Raw genomic sequence first — 22,428 nt, 5'->3', positions numbered from 1 at the left:
GAGTCGCTCGGGTTACTTTACAAACCAAGGCTGGACTTTCCCCCAGTCTCCCACCCCGTCCATAATTTAATCCCCTTTGCAGATGAACCTGGCCCTAACGGCTCTGAGGGCCACTCTACTCTCCGCCTCCCCCTCCGCCCTACGCCACCTCACGATCTCGATCGCACGGCAGCAGTTCATCTCAAAGGCCGGCCGGACCATGGCGTCGTCTTCGCCAGTATCGTCGGACGCCCGCGGGCCGGAGAAAATCACGGCGCCGTATGGCTCCTGGAAGTCCCCGATCACCGCCGACGTCGTCTCCAGCGCGGAGAAGCGGCTCGGTGGGATCGCCGTCGCCGGAGACGGCCGCCTCGTCTGGGTCGAGACCCGCCCCAGCGAAGGAGGGTACGTTCCCAAAACCCTGAAGCGCATGAAACCCCACAGCTCGCTTTTGGAATCCCGTCGACCCGTCCTATCGTCGGATCGGCTTTTCCATGCGAAACATTTCGAGAAAGTCTGTTCCGCATCCCATCAGTCTTTCTTCTTCTAGTTTCGAGAGGTGGACAGTTTGAGTTCTTACATGCATACGCCGATCGAATTGAATGGGAACTCCCTCGGCTAAATGGACCAAATATTTAAATCAAAATAATATTATCAATTCATTTTGTCATGTGCAATGCTTGAAACTGATTTATGGATAGCTACATTATAGAGTGTTCAGTAAGTGGTCGATTATGATCATGTGATTTGCTACTCTTTCTTTTATTTATGTGGATAATGTTGTACATATATCTATATATTCTATAGGTGGCTATGATCTTAAGTAATGAACTTGGTGAGCTAGATGTAGGGGTGGTATCTATTCAGGTCAGATCTGAGTAATTCTTGACTTGGATTCTTGTGGGAAGAAGTTGGTTTGGGTCTAAGTTTTGACTCAAATCCTGCCCATCCAAGAAATGGGTTGGTTCTAAACTTCTAGGTCTCGGTATGAGACAGGCAGACAGCCTGTAAGATCAATTGAGTTTATAGGTCAAGTCCAGGTATGTTAAGGCCTATTCCTTAATGTTTGTCGGGTTTCATCTTGTCTATGATTAAGTCTAGATCCAGCTCCTAGCTGGGGTACATTATTTGGTAAGCTAAATTCTCTTGGTGCACTCTAAACCATTTACCAGTGACATCAGAAGTTAAATTATCCATTACATGATGGGTAAATTCTCACATCTAGATAAGTTTAGTTTTTGGTCGGGCCAGTTTCATTACAATCAATGCCATATCATAAAATATTTTATTATTAGGTCGGATTATGTCTATGTTGGTACACTTTTACAGGCCAAAAGTGAGATTTGGCATTCCTTGCTGGTCTATATTTGGATGGGGTCCAGTCATAGTTTTATAGTTCTAGATCTTAGTTACCAACATTACGAGTGGATGTGGGAGCGGATATAGGTGCATGTTGGTCCTGCTCCAGAGGAACCAGCAGCAGCACCTCTTCTAGTAGTGATGGTTTTAAAAGAATGGATCAGATCGGCCAGTTGAACTGGTTCAGCTGTCCATGGATTAGATTTCTGGTCTGGGTTGACCCTTTAAACTGCTTCAAGTGAAAAAAGGGATTTTTTAGTCAAAATTGTCTGAACTGCCAGTTTAACCAGTGATTCGTCCAAATTGTCTCTGATTTGAATGAACCAGATGGTTCTTACTTTGCTGATGTCACTAAATTCTCATAATCTCTCCATTATTTTTTTAATTCAGAAAGGGTCTAGTTGTGTGCCTCTAACTGCTTTGCAAATCCAGTTTTTTTGTGCAAATACTTTTTGTCATGTAAAGTATATCTATCATTTTTCTGTGTGACTATCTCACAATCTTTTCCTATTTGCTTGTTAAAATCCTGAACTTGATAATGTGCCACATTTAACTCAATAAAGAATTCTTCAGACGTGCAGTTCTTGTGATGGAACCAGTAAAAGTGGAAGACAAACCTCTGGACATCATACCTGCAGAGTTTGCAGCAAGGACTTTGGCGCAGGAGTATGGAGGTGGTGCATTTGCTGTTTTGGAGAATATGATTATATTTTCGAACTATAAAGACCAACGGTTATACAAGCAAATCATTGGAGGTCTAGTTCTCCTTGCTGATTCCTCTTTCACCCTTTACCATCATGTTGATATTGTTTCTTTCTTCAAGTTGTAATTTTTAGGCATGCAATCCATCTTCTTGGTTTTGTGTTTTGACAAGTTGTAATTTCTGATCGAAATCTTTCACTTGATCATTCTGCAATAGCAACACATTATAAAGTTGTGTTGTATAAAACCACACAAAAGTGTACCCATACACACACACACACAAACAATTCTTTGACTTGTAAAATGTCATGGTAATTTTATAAAAACAAGTGATCCACTCTGGGACAGAGTAGATTTCACAGTCTGTTTTCTTTTCTATGAAACCAGTTATGGAAGAATGTTCATTATCTCAATTTTCAAACAACTAAATTATGTGTCTGCTCAGCTTCTTGTCTTTCAGCAATGATGAAACATTTACAAAATCTATACATATATATGAATATGAATAGAAAATTCCAATAATTCTATGACTTGTAAAATATCATGGCAGTTTCATATAAACAAGTAATCCACTCTAGGACAAAGCATATTTCCAAATCTGTTTCATTTCTATGAAACCAGTTATGGAAGAATGTTCATTATCTCAATTTTCAAACAACTAATTATGTGTCTGCTCAACTCCTTGTCTTTCTGCAAAGATGAAATGTTTACCAAATCTACATCTCAGCAATTGGTAGCTGCTTTGCTTCGACGAATTTTATTAGGATAAACAAGTGAGTTGGTACCTTTATATACACAATGCAAAAGTAGGAGGACCTCACCATACTCTCTTAAAGTACAAAATGATACTTAAAGAGGTGCCCTCAATAAGCAATAGGTGTGCAAAATGATATTGAGATGGAAAACAACATGAACAATGCTAGAAAGGTAATGTGTTAAAATGAAGCAGATTAAAAAATAGAGTGCATACCTAATATAGCCAAAGGACATGTGGCTTCAGAGAGTAAATGGATAAAAACCATTGACAGATATAATTGTGGAGATCTGAGGGTTATAGGTTTCACTAGTCTAGGAAAATAACAGAAGGGAGTAAATTAGTGAATAGGAAACTAATATGTTGTAGGTGTTAAAGGGCATCCAACATATTAGCCTAGTAGATTCCAAGGAGAACCCTTTGGATCAGAAAGAAATGGAAATCCGTAAAAAGCAGTGCACCAAGCAAGTGGTAAACCAAGGATGAGTAAAATGGATGGTGAATAGGGTCAATTTTGAAGTTGATTAGGTGTAAGAAGATTCCATCTTTTAGAATATCTTGAGGAGTTGAATTAAGATTTGATAGAGCTTGGAAGGGAGCCATGGCTGGAAGTTATCAAATTGTTGTCTAAAATAGCTACTTTCCTTTCAGTAATATAAAGTCAAAATTTGGAAAAATATGACAATACTCATTCAGCATTTTTCTAACTATTTGGTCAAAAAAAAAATTAGAAAGTGAGATGAAGATTAAAAACTGCTCATCAATCTTATTCTTTTGTAGTAAATTAATGCTTAAAGCCAAAATAATACAGTAAATTGATTCAATTAGAGAGAGGTTGGTTGGTGTTATTAGTTATGCTTTTCCTTATTATGAGTAGCTTGGTAGACCACATTGAATTAAAAAATGTAGGTTCCAACAAACTATAAGTCTTCCCCAAGTCATGTTGTAGCAAGAGATCAAATGCTCTTAGTAAATTACTTTTTGGACAACTTCTCAGGATGTTGAGTGAAACCTGTTAAGATTCATCAGTATTACCATTTTCTTGAAGTAGCCAATTAAGGGCATATCTTTTAAATTCAGTGGTGCTTAAAAGACTTGGTTGGGCAAGGATCTAGGCAGATAGAGGATCATAGAGCAATTCGATGAGTCAATTTCAAGTTGTAGGTCACTAAATTTTCATCGAGTTCCTAAGTTGTTTTTTGTTAGACTTAATATCGTGGAATTTGAGTAAATAGAGTGAATGGCATTCTCACTAAGTTACAAAACAAGCATTAAGGCCTCAAATTCTATGAGAATGGCAAGACACTAAGGTCCGCTTGTTCTGATCCCGCATAAACAGTATAAAACTGGATACAAGAACTGAACTACTATTTAGTGACTGCTGAGGTTTCTTCTTCTTCTTCTTCTTCTTCTTGTGATATTGCCTCTATGAAATGATTGGATAGTGGTATAATACCTTCTTTTCTGCCTTGTTTATGGTTGCATATGATTACATTGTTCTATTACTTCATTTTTTCTCTTCTCAAAAGTTTTTATGAGTGAAATTGCTTCATTTCCAAGAGTCCAACCTATCCAATCATGATTACCATCTGATCTAATATACTGATTTCCCTTTAAAATGTAACTCATATTTGGTATATGAACCTAGTAAAATTTCTAATATGATACAGATTGCTTTTCTGAAACTTGATTGTTGATTTTGCAGCTCGCTTTCTCTCTTTTCCTCAAATTTTCTTTTCTTAGCTACTTAGCTGACTGTGTATGAAATTCTGGTTTAGGTAACTAAAGAAAAGAGCTGCTTCATTATTATTGCTGTACATGTATTGGGTCATCCATCACTGGCAAATGATACAGATTCTTTTCTCCGACTTCTGCTGTCTTTACAACTTCATCTATTTATTTATTATTCATATTATATTTGTGTTTTTGACTCTGATAAATAGCTATACTTTAACCCTAGTCAGAGTTCCTAAACTATCTTATTTATTATCAGATTTGTTTTCTTTATCTTCCAGATAGGTGTAAAAACACATCCTGCATTGGACATTTCCCAAAAACTAGTACATTACGTTTGAGATACTGCAGTTTTCAATACTTTTGGTAACCTTGTGAAACTCTCTTGTTTGTTAACAGGTCAATCGCCAGTACCTCTCTCTCCAGATTATAGTGAACCTCTAGTACGTTATGCTGATGGTGTCTTTGATCCTCATTTCAATCGTTATCTAACTATAATGGAAGGTTAGTGGTGAATTATTTTTGATGTTACACTAAAATTTGATACTCGATGCCACCAAGAAACTAGAACCCTTATAATTTTCTTCATTTCTTTTCCTTTTTTGTCAGATCAGCGCAAAAGCTGCCTAAATCCGATCACATCAATTGTTTCTATAAACTTGAATGATGGAAATATTCAAGGTAATATATTTTTAAGCAATTTGTATTTTGCTTATCATGTTTTATACATCTCTATAGTTTACAAAGTCTTCCTAGGCTATTGATTTGTTTTGACTTTGTAATTTATTTTCAAGCATCACAATATCTTTTTTTGTATTTTTTTTTTCTTTTTCCTTTTCCCTTTTGAATCTTCTGGCGTGAAGAACCAAAGGAACTTGTTAGCGGCAATGATTTCTACGCCTTTCCACGAGTTGATCCAAAAGAAAAGAGAATGGCATGGGTTGAATGGAGCCACCCTAATATGCATTGGGACAAAGCAGAACTCTGGGTTGGGTATTTTTCTGAAAATGGGTAAGTGCTGATCTTGTTAAGATGAAAGTGTTACATCCATGCTATCAGCCGAGGAAAAGAAAACAAAAACAAAATTATGCTGCTCTTAGTAATGAGTACCTTTAAACATACAAAGATGAATATGTTCATAATATTGCCTCCATACTTGTATTTTGCTGGTGCGAATATCTTCTCTTGTACTTATTATGCAACCTGTATTATCTGCAAATGCGTGGTGCTATTCATGTGTTTCTGGATTGAAATTGATTCATGTTTTTTTAGCTTGTAGTTTGAAATTGCACTGGCTGAATTTTTGAAACCAAAGCAACTAAGAGTCAACTCAGACCTCAGTTTGTTTAAGTCAACATCATAGGGTCAAGAGCCTTCTTAACACAACATGTTAGTTTTTGCATTTGTTTTCATTATTTTTAGTTATTTTTTTCAACTTTTAGCCCTTTTTTTGACAACTTTGTGGAGAGTTTTTTTTTTTTTTTTTTTGAGTGAGCTGCATTTTTTGGCCTGGCTTGCTTGGCTCACATTTGGTGGGCCTAGGAAAGGGTTCCTAGACCCTTAAATTGGGCATGTTAGGAACTTTAGCTAGTAGAAATTCCAGCCAGGCCCTATCTAATTGAATAGGCTTGGCCTGTCATATACTAAATATTATGCTATTCTAATACTACATTTCTCATACTAACATATATATTTCTAATGTTAACAAACCATTTGACTCCGAAGCTTAAGCTGCTAGGAAATGAGTGGTCAACACTCAATAGTGTATATCAAGTTTGACAGCTCCTTATGTGTGGCATTGACCATGCATTTGGAGGAATAAGCATTATTGAGACACGGGACAAGTCAAGATGAGAACCTGGTTAATTAAATAAACAATTGACTTCAATTATGTTTCAACCCACAACCAACAATCCAGGCTTTGATGCTATGTTAACTAACCACTTGATCCTAAAAGCTTAGGCTGTTATAGAATATTATAATGTATCAACAATGAATATCAAACTAAACTTTTAATCCTAAAGCCTTTTAGTAACTTTAATATAATAACCCTGGCTGCCTATCCCCAATAACCCTGCTCTGTCTAATCCTGTACTGCCTCATCTTCGTTCTCATTTCCTAACATCTCTTACCTTCTCTCCCTTTTTCCCACCTTCACCTTTCCTATCTCTCATATCCCCAGGTCTTATGGAGGACAACCCTCGATCAGGTAGCCCCATCTCCCTCCTCTTCCTCCACCTCTCTCTCCTCCCCTCTTTCCCCTCGTTATGGCCTATAAGGCCCATTAATGTCATCATCACCTTTGTTGCCACATGCTCTAGTCATTCTAGTCATCACCCTCTGACTCCTCTCTCTCTCCCCCCTCCCTCCTTCCCTCCTTCCCTCCTTCCATTTCTCTCCGTCGCCTTTGTTATGATTGCAAAAAAGGTTATGATTTGTCCCCTAGGTATGCTTGAGTTTGGCTGATCTCATGCTTGGAATTTTCTATCTGGCCCTAGCTTGATCTGGAAAGTCTAGGTCCAAGGCTGGGCTAGGTTAGGCTTGGGTCTAGCATGTTGGCCGTAGACATTGGTCATAATAGCTGCTTGACCTTGGCCTGTTCCATTTTTTGCCTAGGTCTTGTGAGCAAAGCTCAACTATCTTTCTAATGATCTTTTTTGGTCACAAGTGAATTGGGCCCATGCATCACTAGTCAAAGGTTGTCATTCCATTATGTTTTCAAGACATTATAGTCTACTTTATGCTTTTTTACATGTGCTTGCTGCTGCTTCCACTATTGTGTTTCTTTAGTAAAGAAGACTTCATGCTTCTTTACAGAGACTTGTGCAAGCGGGTTCGTGTTGCTGGTGGCGATCCTATGTTAGTAGAATCTCCAACTGAACCCAAATGGTCTTCCAACGGTATGTTTGTACTTTTTTTATTGCATTCTCATTTTGTTATACTATTTTTAAAAGTATTTCAATTAATAGAATGTATATTTCATTCCTCTCCAAAAAAAGAATGTATGTTGCATAATTATTACTTATTTTGTCATATGGTTTTAAATGTCGCTCAGGAATGATCGAAACATGAACATTTTTCCTCTTTGAATGCAGCAGGACTATAGCCCTATCCATTAAAGATCCTTTGTGCATAGTCTGAACAAAATTCACAGCCAAGTTTATTTTCTTTTTGTTGAGTATGGATGGGTTTTTATAGGGTAATGGAACTTGTAGTAAATGTTAACCTCTGTTAGTATCCATTTGTTGCATATTTCAACCGATACAAATTTGTGCTCCTAGGTTCATCGTGAATTGAATTCGGCCCGCAGCAATTTTGCCAGTTTTCAATTACTGTCCATTTTGCAAAGTTTAAGCTCTCAGTCATGGTAGTCCGAAATATGTCTAACTTAATTAACAGGGGACCTATGCCACATGGCTTGGGTATTTGTGTTTGAAATAAGGCTACAAAGTCTTTCTAGGGGGCGGGAACCATTTTTATATAGCGAACTGACCCGGTTTGGCACCTGGTCGGTTCGGTTCTGCCTGAACCGGGCGGTATGGCCTAGTTCTGCAAACCTTGGTAAGAATGGTTATAATATTGGAACCCTTGTCCCCTGTCCCCCAAACAGTTAGGAAGTGAAAAATATAAAGAAAAACCAATCTGTAGAATTCATCTAGGTGAGACTCTTTTAAAACTGCTAACTCTGATGCACTAAGAACGATTAAGTGACTTGCAAACCCACTCAAAGAAATATCCATAAAACCAATGATATCGCCAGTCTAATGACCTTTCTAGCAATGGAAAATGGCCAAGTTGTTTGATTCTGGAGACTCTAGTTGGTGTTGCTGTTGGAATACGATAACACTTGGCATTACAGTGATCTGACCAAAAGTTGGATCAACTTCATGATGGTTGGAACTTCCATGGTTATTTGTTTAAACTGTTGAGTACCATGAAACTTGAGGAGCAGATGTTGGAGTGAATCAACCTTCATATGGCAGAAAGTTTGTATATCATGAAATCCTTTCAATTTTTCCAATTTGCTGATTTGGCAAAAAAGTGTCACTTAGTTATAAAATTTGTGGAGAACTGTGACATTTATTTTTCTTCTGCAAAAAATTATCCATTGGGTATTCTAGTGGACCATTACACCTTGCCTTGGCGACTTCTTCTAAGAACAGTGTGCTTCAACCTGATTATGTGCATCAATTACCATTTTGTGTGTACTGACTTAGATAAATGTGTGCATTCATCTGACGACAGGGGCATAATAGTTCGATAAGTTTAAAGAGGACTATTTCTTAAAGAAATATAGCCTGTTTTTCCAAATATGAAAATAAATCAGTCTTTTCTGCAAAATCCCCTTTATATATTTCTGTCACTATTTGGCTGGTTGAACAATTGGTTTAGAGAGTAGGTAGAGTTTATCCAGTGGCATGGGTTGGGATACTTGGAACTTAGCCATAAATAACAAGCCTTATCCAAAGCAACAACTAAGGTACATAATTTAGATAAATAACTAACTTTTTCTTATGGGTTTCTGCAGAAATCATACTCTCACCAGGGCTTTTCCTTTTCACCTTGATCTTCCAGCTTGTACTTCTTCTAGTTGATGATCCTTTAGTAGGAAAGTAACAAGCAGAAAGGAACAAAAATGGGAAAAATCTTAAGTTCACTTGTTTAAGCATTCAAGCATCCTGTCAAGTTCATCTTGCAAAAGTAACAAGCAGAAAGGAACAAAAATGGGAAAAATCTTAAGTTCACTTGTTTAAGCATTCAAGCATCCTGTCAAGTTCATCTTGCAAAAGTAACAAACAGAAAGGAGCAAAAATGGGAAAAATCTTAACTTTACTTGTTTAAGCATTCAAGCATCCTGTCAAATTCGTCTTGCAAAAGTTGACCTGCTGCACTATTATAGTTCTACAAATGTAAACAAATGATCACCCTCACTTCTGGTGACAAAACCGTGATGCTTTTTTCTTTTATAAATACATCACATAATAGATGACTTTCTGAATTTATAAGCCTTGATTTCTCTCATCTTTATTTTTTGATTCAATTATAATGATAGTTATGGATTAAGCTGTTAAGCAAGGTTTGCCGTCTCGGTACTAGACCCCATATCTGTATCATCCTATTATAGTATCAGTATGCGGTACGGTACAAGATGATGTGGTGTACCAAGTGTCGGTACGATAGGAGACTGCATACCGGTATGGTACGGTACCGACTAATACGGCAAACCTAGCTGTTAAGTGTTGCTTATTGATACTAAATTCTTTTTTTCTGTGATTTTTTAGGGGAATTGTTCTTCATCACTGATAGAAAGAGCGGGTTTTGGAATATTTATAAATGGGTAAATGCTTATTCTATGTCCAAAGCTTTCTATATAACCTAAATACATATCTTAGCCATTAAATTTTTGTTATGTTTATGTGCTTGTTCATATGTTTTTAGCATTGTATATCATTTACTATGTATGTTTCTTATTGCTTGTAATCTTTGCTTGAACTATGTTCAAACCTCTTCAGTCAGCGAACTTAGTCTGAGGATCAACATTTGGACAGGTCTAATATATATGATCAGTCACAACTTACTGCCATGATTATTTAAACTAGATGCATCTTAGCCATAGAATGGTGGTCTCGTCCTGGTTAATTCCACATTCTTGAGTGAATCTATGAACATGCAACCACCTTCTATGGAGCTTCATGAGTTGATCTAAATAAGCTCTCTTACATTTTCTTGGATTGGAAACTTGGAAGCATCTCTTTTTTAAAGATCTTAAATTTAAAAGTCTCTCTCGGAATAGACATAGGAGTAGTGGAAATATTGCTATTTAAGCCAATAGAAGTAAATTTTAGCAACAGAAAATTGCCTAGAATATAAAACAAGAGAAGGAAGCTTTTAACTGATGGATGGAGGAATGAGATGTTGCAGGTACAACGTCATGTATGGACCAAATAGTAAAGGGATGTTGGGGGAATAGTATCAAGGGATATAACTAGGTACGGACTGATATTAAACGATACACATATAATAAATCTGAACTAAGGTTGAATAATAAAATTAACCCTGCACAAGATGTAGCCTGTCTTAGTACGTGGAGATGCCGAGCAAGAAAATGACTAGCAGAATTGCAACACTGTAGTCCTTTACAATGTCCAGCTTAATGTGGCAAAGGGTTCTTAAAGAAGTTAAAATGCCAATAGTGGCTTAAATCTAGGGTGAAGGCATAATAGGTTTTGATAAATCTATTGATTTACCCTCAGATGCTAACACTAGTAGGCCTCGGCATCCTTAGGCTCCATTATTTTTTCCAATACTAAGATTTAAGATTGTAAAGTGCTTGAATCAATATTTCACCTTGTGAAGCAATCTCAAAGTTTCTAAGAAAATGGCAAGAGTGATAATTATATCTCATCTTTGGGAATTTGAGAAATGGCAATTTGATGTTGAAGGAAACTCCACAGAGGGGAAAAACTTGGAGCATATTAACAGATCAATTTGACTCTGATTGATATTGATGGATGAGGTAGAGATGTAGTTTAATGCCTCCATTGTCATCTCTTGGAGATTTGGGCTATTGGTCAGTATCAATGAGTTTGTCTCCTATCTTATGGTCCATGAGAAAAAACATGCATGCCTGCAATGAAATTAGATACTTCGAACATCCATGCTAGAAAACACGGAAGATTTTAGTGATTGAAAGTCATGAGTTTGAGAACATAGCATATATGAGCATTGATCTTGAGAGTAAAACAATGTATGAAAGGTGTGAAAGGTCGAGCAAACCAAATGGTAATATCTTTATATGCCATGTATTGCCATGCAAAATGAAGTTCTGTCTAAACATGACTTGAAGTGGATGTTATGAAGATGAAACACGTCAAGAGTCTAGCAAGATAAAGAATCACCAAGAAGCAAAGAGGTGACTTGAAGTGAATGATATGAAGATGGAACACATCAAGAGTCTAGCAAGATAAAGAATCGCCAAGAAGCAAAGAGGAGGCTTTTTCATACATTAAATCAAGATATGATCCAATAGGTTCACCATACGTATTGTGGACCAGGCTACCTTAGGTTGGTTGCCTCAGCCAAGCTGTGATCATGCAGCTTTAAACATAAAAGGCCATGACTTTCTTTATTTTGGCATTCCAGGTGTCAAAACGAGTGGCTTGACAGGTACTGCAGTGTGGCAATCGGCCATAAGGCCCATCAAGGTCCATGTTGGATGCAATTTGCGTTTGTTTAATGCCTTTAGATGCTTGATCAAGCTCCTTTACTCCTTAGTAACTGTTGACTAAGGCATATCTCCTAATCTGCAAGGAATTTGGTAACATGAAAGAAGACAAAGTTGATATGGAGTTGAGTTCTGGCTTTCTAGCTAATTTCGGCAATTTTATATGTTTTAATGTCTTTTGGGAAAATTTGACCTCTTTACCTAGAAGAGGAATCAGACTCAAATTAGTAGAGCTGGACCTCACTAGTATAAAAGAAGGCCTTGTACCTAGGTTATGTAGGTTGGGTTTTAATAAAAGTGAAGTGGGCAAAAACTTGTTTTCATCTTTTATCCACAAAATTCTTCTTGTTCTTTGTTCTTTTGATCTTTGAGAGATTCTAGTTGAGTGGATTGAAGGAAGAAGTTTTCTCTTTTATTCGATCAAGAAAGACTATCTAAAGTAGAAAGAAAAGGTTTGAGAATGACTGTCTTCGATAAAAGAAAAATGGATATAGAAGGTGTGTAAACAAAACTAAAGTGAAATAAAACATGAAAGCTAAAGTTAGCACCCTGAGAAACATTTAGTTGTAATTTCCTACTATTGATATAACCAACGTCTATTGTGCCAGTACTAGGATCCATGCCAACCTTGTACCGACATAGTAGAGGCGGGGAACTAGGAGAACGGAAGAGAGGAAAAGAGAGAGCGGGGGAGGGAGGGAGAGGGTGAGGGAGAGGAAGGAGAGAGGCCGGCTGGGGTTGGCCGGCGGAGGCCATGGAGCCTCTGTGCGGAGGAGGCAAAGGCCGGGGAGCCGTGGAGGCAGGGCTTTGTCTCCGAGCGGTCACTTAAAATTCTCAAAAATAAAAGGGCCCCCCTCTACATCCCTATTTCGAATGGAATAGGGGACCAGAGGCAGAGCCCTGCCTTCGCGGCTCTCTGGCCTCCGCCTCTTCCGTGCGGAGGCTCTCTGGCCGGCCTCTCTCCTCCTTCCTCTCCCTCTCTCTCCCTCCTCTGCTCTATCTTTTTTTTCTCTTTTTTCCTTCTCCCCCTCCGGCGACGGGGTCTCAGTTTCATTGTCGGAACCGTTCCGGTCCACCGCCAGTACGGATCAAAACGGTTCCGCCGACCATGGATATAACATTCATCTAGTCCATAAGTCATTTGGTGGATCTCTTGTTTTGATTGAAGTCTCTGATTATGTAGATAGCATATAAAAACATTTTGAAGTGTTATAAACTGATCATATATATATATATGTATGTATGTATATAATATCGAAGCCTAATATGTGGACTTTAAATTATCAAATTATGATGACTAGATAGTAATAATATTTATTTGGGTTCAAGTGCTTATCTGCATCCTCAATTTTGTATAGCAATTCATGTTAAAAGTTTATCTAGGTGCTGAAATGGAATTTTTCTAATTTTAGCAGCTTTCTATAATTTTTACTTATCTTCAAAGAATGGTGCGACGACTACATCTTGTTTATAATTTTTATGTACTCTTATTCTTTTGTGGACAGATTGAACACAAAAATGAGGTGGTGTCTGTTTATTCATTGAATGCTGAATTTACAAGACCACTGTGGGTTTTTGGCATCAGTTCTTATGATTTTGTTGGAAAAGATGGGGAAAATCAGAAAATAGTTTGCAGCTACAGGTTTCTATAAGAAATTATTCACTATTGAAACTTCTAAATATAATTATAAAGAATTCTGACCAAATTATGGTGAATATATTTAATCGATCTTGCTTACTTTTGTGGTTTTTAAATGCAGGCAAAATGGAAGATCATACCTTGGAATTTTGGACTATGTTCAGAGTTCCTTTACACCACTTGATATTCCTCTCACTGATATTAGTAACATTGTTAGTTCACCATTCTGTCACTATTTAGGAAAAGTAGTTAACCATATGATACTGTTCCTTGATGTGAAATACCTATCCAGTGTATGTTTTGAAACTTGAGGTATCATCGCGTACCAATCTGTACCAGACAACCATATCGTAGCAGCAGGGGACTGGTGCTTCTTATGCCCCTCAGTATTTTACTGTATCAACATATGGTAGTTTATGCCACTTTTACTGTGTCGGTGCCAACTACTGTACCAAGAGTCAGTGTGATAAGGTGCATAATGGTACCATATTTCACTGGTTTGCAACTGTTACAAAGAACAGTGGTGGTACTCCAACCCTGGTTTTGAAGTTTTGTCCCAGGACTCTGAGATTGAAATTGCAACATTTAGCTTTGCTAGAAATTATCTGAAACTAGGGCCAAATTTGGGGTTTTGAGCACAACTAAATCATGGGGTCAAATTTAATTGTATATATGAGCTATTTATGTCAATCTTTTTTAATATCCTTCGTTCTTTCAATCTTGCAAGACCTCTCTCCTGTTTAAACTTAGATTTTGCAAGTTTTGAGAACATTTAGAAATATTTCAATATTACATTTCAAAGCTAGGGTAAAATAAGCTTTTTTGATGCCGTTTAGCTATTTTAAAACTCAAATCTCACTGCCAATTAGATTGACTTATTTTTGATTGCTACCAATCAGTAAATGATGCATTAAACTCTAAATATGATTTTTCCCAAATTTATACATATTTTTTGACTATACGAATTTCTTTGTAACAAAGTAGCAAAATAATACATCCAAAGGTCCTAAACGATATAGTATAGTATGCATTAAAATGTTAACCTTTTTTCAATTTAGTTTTTTCTTTATTATTTTTTAATATTCCCAATTTTAATTATTTTTATTTTTTAAAGTTTTTTAGCCAAAACTGTGGAAACAAATGCTAAATTCGTGAAACTTCCAGAACTGATTTGGCCAGACCAAGACCAAAACCGAATTTGAGTTTCCAAGCCTTGTTGCAGGGTATCTCAATTATAATATACCTAGTTACTTAAGCTGATGATAACCCCCTGGTTCTCGCAGGTTTCTGCATCCTGCTGCCTGTATGTTGAAGGTGCATCTGGTAGACAACCATTGTCAGTTGCAAAGGTTGGGCAAGCTTCTTAGTCTGAAATCTCAGTTTTTATTGGAATGGAAGATATTTGCAGTTACTGATTCTTTCCTATGAATTTGTGATGCTTCTGACACTCCTTTCTATGTTTGCAGGTGATCTTGGATGAAAACCATTCAAAAGCAATTGAATTCTCAATAATCTGGTCTTCTTCTCCAGATATAACTAAATACGAACCATACTTTAGCTTGCCAGAAATTATTGAATTCCCTACAGAGAACCCTGGTCAGAATGCCTACGCTTATTTTTACCCACCTAAAAATGAGTCTTATCAACCTCCTCCTGATGAAAAGCCTCCCTTATTGGTCAAAAGTCATGGTATGTACTATGTAGTTTATTTACATAGAAAATAAAAATTGCAGCCATTTGTTTTTTAATTATTTTCTGCATGCTATCTAGTTAACATCACTTATTGTCCTATATTTGGTTTCAGACATGTACCTATTATGGAGCAAGAAAACTAAAATGATTTATATATTTTGAGTTGCCATGTGTATGGCCATACCCACATAGAGTTGCATTCGCATGAATGAATCTGCAAAAGCACTGCTAGATTTTGTTATGCATCTGAAGGTGTTTTGAGTGTTTGTTAATGTTTAGAAAAAAACGTGTTAGGTTAAATGATCTGTATGGCTGAATTGTGTTGTTTTAAGGTGATTACAATTAATGCAGCAGTAACGATGAACTTTTATAAATCTACAGGAGGACCCACAGCTGAAACACGTGGAGTACTGGATCTCAATATCCAATATTGGACTAGTCGAGGCTGGGCCTTTGCTGATGTTAATTATGGAGGAAGCACTGGTTTGCCCTTTAATCTTTTTTTTCTTCACTCATTTGTAATATAATTCAGGCTACTTCATGGTAAATTAAGATTGCCTATCAATCATCTGAACTGCCAGAGAAAACTATTCATGTATATCCTTAGGACTAAATTGGTTGGCTGACCCTTGATGCTGGCTATTTTTATCGGCCAAGCTTTTTATGATGAATGTGGACTCTGAATAGAAGCATGTTAATTACCTGATCATATACTTTTTGAAGGTTATGGGAGAGAATATCGAGAAAGACTTTTGGGACAATGGGGTATTGTTGACGTTAATGATTGTTGCAGCAGTGCTAAATTTCTGGTATCTATTTTTGGCAGTCTCTCTCTTTTCTTGCAGTGATCACACTGTGTTATTAGAGCCAAACCATTAACATAAGTGGCTGATTTGGTTTTAAAGGCAGAAAGTGGAAAGGTGGATGCACAACGACTTTGTATAACGGGGAGATCAGCTGGTGGATACACCACATTAGCTTGTCTTGCATTCAGAGACACATTTAAAGCGGGTGCTTCTTTGTATGGTGTAAGTTGCTAACAATATACTTCATGTATTTAATATATCTGAAAGGAGATGGTGTTTATATGTTTGCCTATATAGTTGTAACTTTTGGAAAGACACTACATTTAGTCCCATAGTACTAAATGCAGTCTATATCAATTAAATATGTTCCTAATACATGACTGTACATCTTTTAACTGCATCCGAAGTTACAAAGGCATGAATGCATGATATATACATTCTGCTATGTTAACAATCTTTCAGAACTTAGTAACTTAAATATTGATTTTCAGTATAGAACTAGGGTTGGCAAACGAGCAAGCTGTTCGTGAGTTAGATTGAGTTCGCCTCAAAATTGGGCTCGAATACAGCTTGCACGGTTAAGAAATGAGCCAAGCTTAGCTTTCTCGAGCTTGGCTCAAATAGCTCAAAATACTAATTTATAATAATTTAGACATAATATATTATTTTAATTATTATTATTATACAAATAATTATTTTTATAATTATTTATTACAAAATATGATGTAGAATAGAATGGATAAGTGCACGATCTCAACGAATTATTTCTGAATAAATTAATATTTTGACTATAAAATTAAAATATAATCATGATTATTCTCCCAACTATATAAATGCTAGCCTCGGACGCTCCTAGACTCTTGCTATATCTTTCACACGAGCTGTTTGTAAACAACTTGAGCTCGGCTCGATTATTAAACGAGGTGAGCTAGAACTAGGTCTAGCTCACCTCGTGTTCGGCTCGTTTCTGCCCCCTATAAAACAAGGTTATAACATCTAATAAAATGGCTTGCATTTAACAGTAGCTTAGTTTGACATGGATTGTTTATATAACATCAACTTGGAACCCAGGAGAATAAACAAAATGTCAAGAATACATGAAAGTTGGATCACTTGACTTCAGAAGATTACATAGATGAAACTATAACATCTGCATAATATGTTAGTTTTGCAAACCATTCAAGATTAAAAAAGATGTTTAATATACAACTCGACTGCAAGGGCTACTACAATGAGAATAACAATCATCCAGAAGGGAAGTACAAAATAATGGGGAGTTGGGAACATGCATGTTGGGGGAATGGTAAGGTTGTCAACGGATTTATGATGAGTGGAACACTAGTATAATGAATGAGGGCAACAAGTTTTTGGTTCATTCATGCGCATGTGTGTGCTTTGAAGGTTATGAGTCGCACATGTAACACACTGGGCAGGATTTCAGAAAAGTACATTGAACGAAGCACACACTTGGTTGTGCTTGAGCCTAGTGTCTAAAAAAGCAAGCTAAGTGCAAGACCACCTGGGCCCTGCATAACCCACTTGTTGTGCATCCCTTCAGACAGCAAAGGCTTGTCTTTCTTGGCTCTGCAACAATAAAATCTCAGATGTAAGCATGGTTTGCCTCCTTGTTGATATGCATCTTTATATCCCATAATTAATGGTCGCTACTCTGGCTTCCATACCAATTATTGCGTTAAGATTCTCTTATACAAAGCCAGTGTGGTCCTGTAAATTTGCTTGTGCACAATTCAGACTTCCTGCTTCTTGCATGCCAGTCTAGAGCACACTCTTCACTCTCCATTGCTCCAGATGCGAAGGCAAGTTCCCTAAGACTTGGATACCCCATGCAGACAAATAAGATAGAAAGAGCATAAGGAGTCCATACACATAAGAAGAAAAGAAAAAGGATGCACACAAGTGGAAAAGTCCTTTTACTTAAGACCTTGACCTTCAACCCATAAATCCCTGGATTCTGACTATTAGAATGGTTCTACTTGGGTCATTATATTATGCCGAGAGGTGGTCATCCAATGGCCATGAACCATCTAGGATTCCTTACACAATTCCTCTCTCTCTCTCTCTCTCTCTCTCTCTCTCTCTCTCTCTCTCTCTCTCTCTCTCTCTCTTCTATCCATCTATCTGTCTTTTTCTTTATTTTAGAGAGATGGTGGAGATGTCACCACCAAGGTTTGAAACCTGAACCTCTCCCAAGTGGAGAGGGATGCCAACCAGATGAACTGAGCCTAGTTAGTGGGTTCCTTATACAATTCTGTGCAGGCTTTTACGTACACTATTTACAAAGTGTTTTTACCAATCATATAAAGAATTCAAGGCTTTTTTAGAGGTCTACTACCACCTGTAAAACCTAGATAGTTTGAAATTCCTATAGTCTTCACTAGCATTTTTAATAAAGGGCTGGGCTTTCTGTGGACTCCCTTAGTGCCCTATAATAACTGACATGGTTGCTTGCTAATTCTCAAAACATAGATGAAGAACTAGTATATTAGAGATCTAAGTATTGCATCAATATATAAGACATGATGACGGTGAATTGACTGAGATGGTATGGGTATGTGATGATGGTGTAAGAAAGCTCCAATGAGGAGAGTTGCATCATGGAATGAAGTTCCGTGAGTAACATTGTGAAAAAAGCTTGCAGTGACACCAGACATAGTCCTTTATAAGAATGATTATATCTGATATCTGATCAGTTTCTCTGTGACAATGCCAATGAACATATATATACAAGTACTAATGATTTCTTGTTGAACCAATTCCTTTTGACATTCAAAATAATTGATTTACTATGAAGTTGAACATGTTTTTAATAGAATATTACTAATTTTTTGATGTTTACAACTGTTAGAATCCCTATTTTTTGCTTTTCATGAAAGTTATGTGCATAATTAAATCACAATACCTCCTAAGCTCACTTTTTAGCTTACATCTTCAAAAGATGCAGTGTAAATACTTAATGAATGCCTCCTTTTCTCTGTTACAATGTTTTGGTTTGGGAAAAGAGGGGCACATGGACTTATTCAAGTTGTGTAGTGTTCTCACATTGTGGCCATTTCCATATTGTCCCAAAAACAGGTAGCTGATTTGTCCTCATTGAAAGCAGAGACTCACAAATTTGAGTCCCACTATATTGATAATCTTGTGGGTAAGCAGTGAAAACATGTGAAATGGATCAATGTTATAGATGTATGACTAAATGTATACTAATTTAACTAACTACTGAGACACTGTCTTCATTTTAGGGAGTGAAAATGCTTATTATGAGAGGGCGCCAATTAACTTTGTTGATAAATTTACCTGCCCGGTGATTTTGTTCCAAGGACTAGAGGACAAGGTATGACTCTGAACTTAAAATCTTGTTCCAATAACTTGACATGCATTTATCTGGTAGTCAATTTATCCAAAATAATATTTAGTTTAACATAGAAGATCAATATGATTAGCTATTAATATCATATGGCAACTTGATAATCTTCTTCGTTTTTTATTCATGTGGGATGTTGGAGTTGCATAATCATGTAGGTTCAAGGCACTGTGTTATTTGTACATCACAAGTCTCTATGTGGAGGTCCAGAAATGCCTTGTTGAATGAAAAAAGTAAAACACGAAATGGCTGGGCATATGTGCACTCTATATTTTTTTCAAAACTAAAATGTATCACATAGTTATCTTTGAGGGGTACTGCAATCGTTTCATAAACATATAATAAAAAGTTGTACTACCTATATGTTGTAATAATATATGGTGACTGTAACTACTCAACCATTAGCTCGCTACGAGTTATTGCAATGGTATTCAAATGATGATTACTGTTTCACTCAATTGATTGCTGCAAACTTTTTAGGAGGGACTATGCGGAGTCCAATGTTTGCACAGAAAAAAAAGCATAGGCACTTTTTTTTTTCATTTGATCACAGAATCTCTTCATATGGAAAGAGATATAACCTGCTGAGTGCTGACTTTATTTTAAAAAACATAGGGTGCTCTGAGCATGCGATGATGTAAATATGAGACATTAATACACTGGAAGACAAGTAAATCAACATATAATAAATATATGTTCTCACTGTGTATTTTGATTTAGAATTGGAAGCTCCGCATTCATGCGTTGCTATTAATTTGCAAAAGATCTCAAGACCTGAAATGTGAAAAAATTAGTGCAACTAGTCTTTTGGCCTTTCCATATATAAAACAAATAAAATGGGCTACTGTTAGCCTTCTCCATTAACAATTTTGATTTTGTTGATGCCATGTAGATTGTGCCACCAGAACAGGCCCGCAAGATATACAAAGCTTTGAAAGAAAAGGGACTGCCTGTTGCTTTAGTCGAATATGAAGGAGAACAACATGGATTCCGCAAGGTACTTCTGACTCTAAAATTAGCCTAGAGTTGTCATTTTGAGTATGGGACTTCTGATGCAATATTTTTGGCACAGGCTGAGAACATCAAGTTCACATTGGAGCAACAGATGGTGTTTTTGGCTAGATTGGTGGGACATTGTGAAGTGGCCGATGCTATTTCACCAATTAAAATTGATAACTTTGATTAAGAAGATGATTTTTGGCAATGTTGACATCTTGTATAATAAGGTACACAGAACTCTTAAATATCAGTGTTTTGTTCATGAAGATTTTCTCCTTAAAATTTCTCATACCCTAGATTGTTGGATCTTGAAAGACGAGAGGGAATCTGCCGGAGAAGGAAACTTGAAACTATTCAAAACCTGATGGCAAAGCACATCTATAGCAGTGGGGAAAAATATTAACAATAGTAATAATAAACTGGAGTTATGTTGCAATAATCGATCCATGTAGACTTCCACCTGCCAAAATTACCCTCATGTCTTGCCAAATAGTTTTCGGTCCAATAGACAATGCTAACTTTGTTACCATAAAATGGAGTAACTTTTGGAAAGCCAATGGTTTCCTCATGCCATACATTTTCATTTTGATTATGCCATGCGGTGTGTGGGTCTTGTTGTATGGTCGGTACTATCGCCCTTGGATCTAATCAACATGGTGCTTGATGTATTTTTTTCTCATCTTATTAATCCATAAAAAAAAACTTTTTTTTTTTTTTTTTTTTTGATTGACTAACTGAACCGGGAGAAAGAAGAGTTGCAAAAAATCATTTGTAGAGGTGTGCCGGGTGGTTGATGCCATTAAGCCGGCCTTCATTCCTTGCTAGCCAAAACTCCATCCTGTGTCCACCAGCAAGTCAGTCATCGGCCAAGAGGAAAATGAGATTTGTGAGGGACGGAGTCAGCTGGAAAACCTTGAGCTCACCACTTTCCACTGCAGAGTTCAAGGGAAAGAAGGGAAGTGGATATCCTTGCCTCAACCCCATCGCTGAGTTGAATTGAACCAGCTGGAAGGAACTCCAATAACTAACACAGAGAAGCTTGGGTCCTTAACACAGTCCTCCCTCCTCTGCCTCCTTGCGTCGTCCATCCTCCTGAATTATATGGCCAGCTTCCGTCAATCGTTTCGATCGTCGTGTATTACTATAGGAGCTAAAAGAAACATCCTGTTAAGGACCCCTAAATAGTTTGGAAAGGACTCTAATTAGTTGAAATCCCATAGGCTCCTTGTAATGGGATTGACACGTGCGTCTCTCGCCACATGTTGTAATGGGATTCTCGATGCATAGGTCTCTCACCATGTCTCTTTGTCTACTGATATATTACGAGGTTATCACCTATGGGCCTGTTTGGCTAATGAGATTCTCTGTTTGTTTTATTCCTTTAAGGCTCGTTTGGTTCGTGGGAAGTATTTTCCCTCTTAGAAATATGATTCCTGAAAAGCATATTCTTAGAAAGAGCATGTCTAGAAAAGTATTTTTAGCATTTTGGTTGACAATGAAAAACTGAAAATTTCCAAAATGCTTATGTTTGGTTGACTATCCACTTTTCTGAAAAAATTATGTATAATTCCTATTATATCCTTAATAAAAATTAGGTCTTTAATGCCTCTTTAATGTTGAAGGGCCTTTTTGGAAAAAAAATAAAAATAGAATGATTCCTACCTTATGAGAAAGTAACTTTTCCATGTTTCTTATGGAAAAGACTTTTCCATAAAATGTGGAAATCCTATTTCCATGAGAATATAACTTTCTCGTCTCTCTCCTTTGAAAACTCTAACCAAACAAGAAGCATCTCATTACTTTCTCATTGACCATACTTTTCCTCCTTCGTTTTCCACGAACCAAACGAGCCCTTAATCATGGGATCTGTCCCCTCAATCAGTGCATTGTTACACTTGTTGCCCCATAAACAGCAACCAATATATGAATGAAAGCAAAACTCAACTCTTTCTCCCATACAAATTTTAGAAGATCTTGATATAATTAGTTGTAAACTTGCCTTTTTATATTCCTATGGTAGTTGTATGTATCCTTTTTTTTTAAAAAAAATCTAGTCAGATGAACCGGTAGGGGTCTGTCTTAACCCCAAGTTGTGCATTAAAAAAAAAAAAAAGAAGGCCGCCTCCTACCTTTATTCGAACGGGTGACTCGTGGGAG

General features: G+C 37.0%; 1 protein-coding gene across 2 annotated transcripts; it reads left to right on the top strand.

Annotated features, from left to right (window-relative positions):
- On the top strand, window positions 1-20,537 carry LOC103712518 (alpha/beta-Hydrolases superfamily protein). Of its 2 annotated transcripts, none has more exons than XM_008799061.5 (18): window positions 1-384; window positions 1,912-2,093; window positions 4,928-5,032; window positions 5,138-5,209; window positions 5,392-5,539; window positions 7,346-7,428; window positions 9,811-9,866; window positions 13,259-13,395; window positions 13,514-13,604; window positions 14,676-14,741; window positions 14,859-15,081; window positions 15,466-15,567; window positions 15,808-15,893; window positions 15,990-16,112; window positions 18,984-19,053; window positions 19,151-19,242; window positions 20,165-20,269; window positions 20,345-20,537. In XM_008799061.5, the coding sequence occupies exons 1-18, from the start codon at window positions 83-85 to the stop codon at window positions 20,456-20,458; spliced, it is 2,157 nt and encodes a 718-aa protein (XP_008797283.2). In that variant the 5' UTR covers window positions 1-82; the 3' UTR covers window positions 20,459-20,537. The 2 variants fall into 2 exon arrangements, with proteins under 2 accessions (XP_008797283.2, XP_088567982.1); XM_088711856.1 differs by having other exon boundaries at window positions 53-384; window positions 1,920-2,093.
- The last annotated feature ends 1,891 nt before the right edge of the window (window positions 20,538-22,428 follow it).

Source organism: Phoenix dactylifera, chromosome 15 (genome assembly GCF_051530095.1).
Source record: "Phoenix dactylifera cultivar Ajwa chromosome 15, Ajwa_hap1_PhDact_Kaust_v1.1, whole genome shotgun sequence".
In the NCBI taxonomy this organism is placed as follows: Eukaryota; Viridiplantae; Streptophyta; class Magnoliopsida; order Arecales; family Arecaceae; genus Phoenix; species Phoenix dactylifera.
This window is presented reverse-complemented; position numbering and strand designations above follow the sequence as displayed.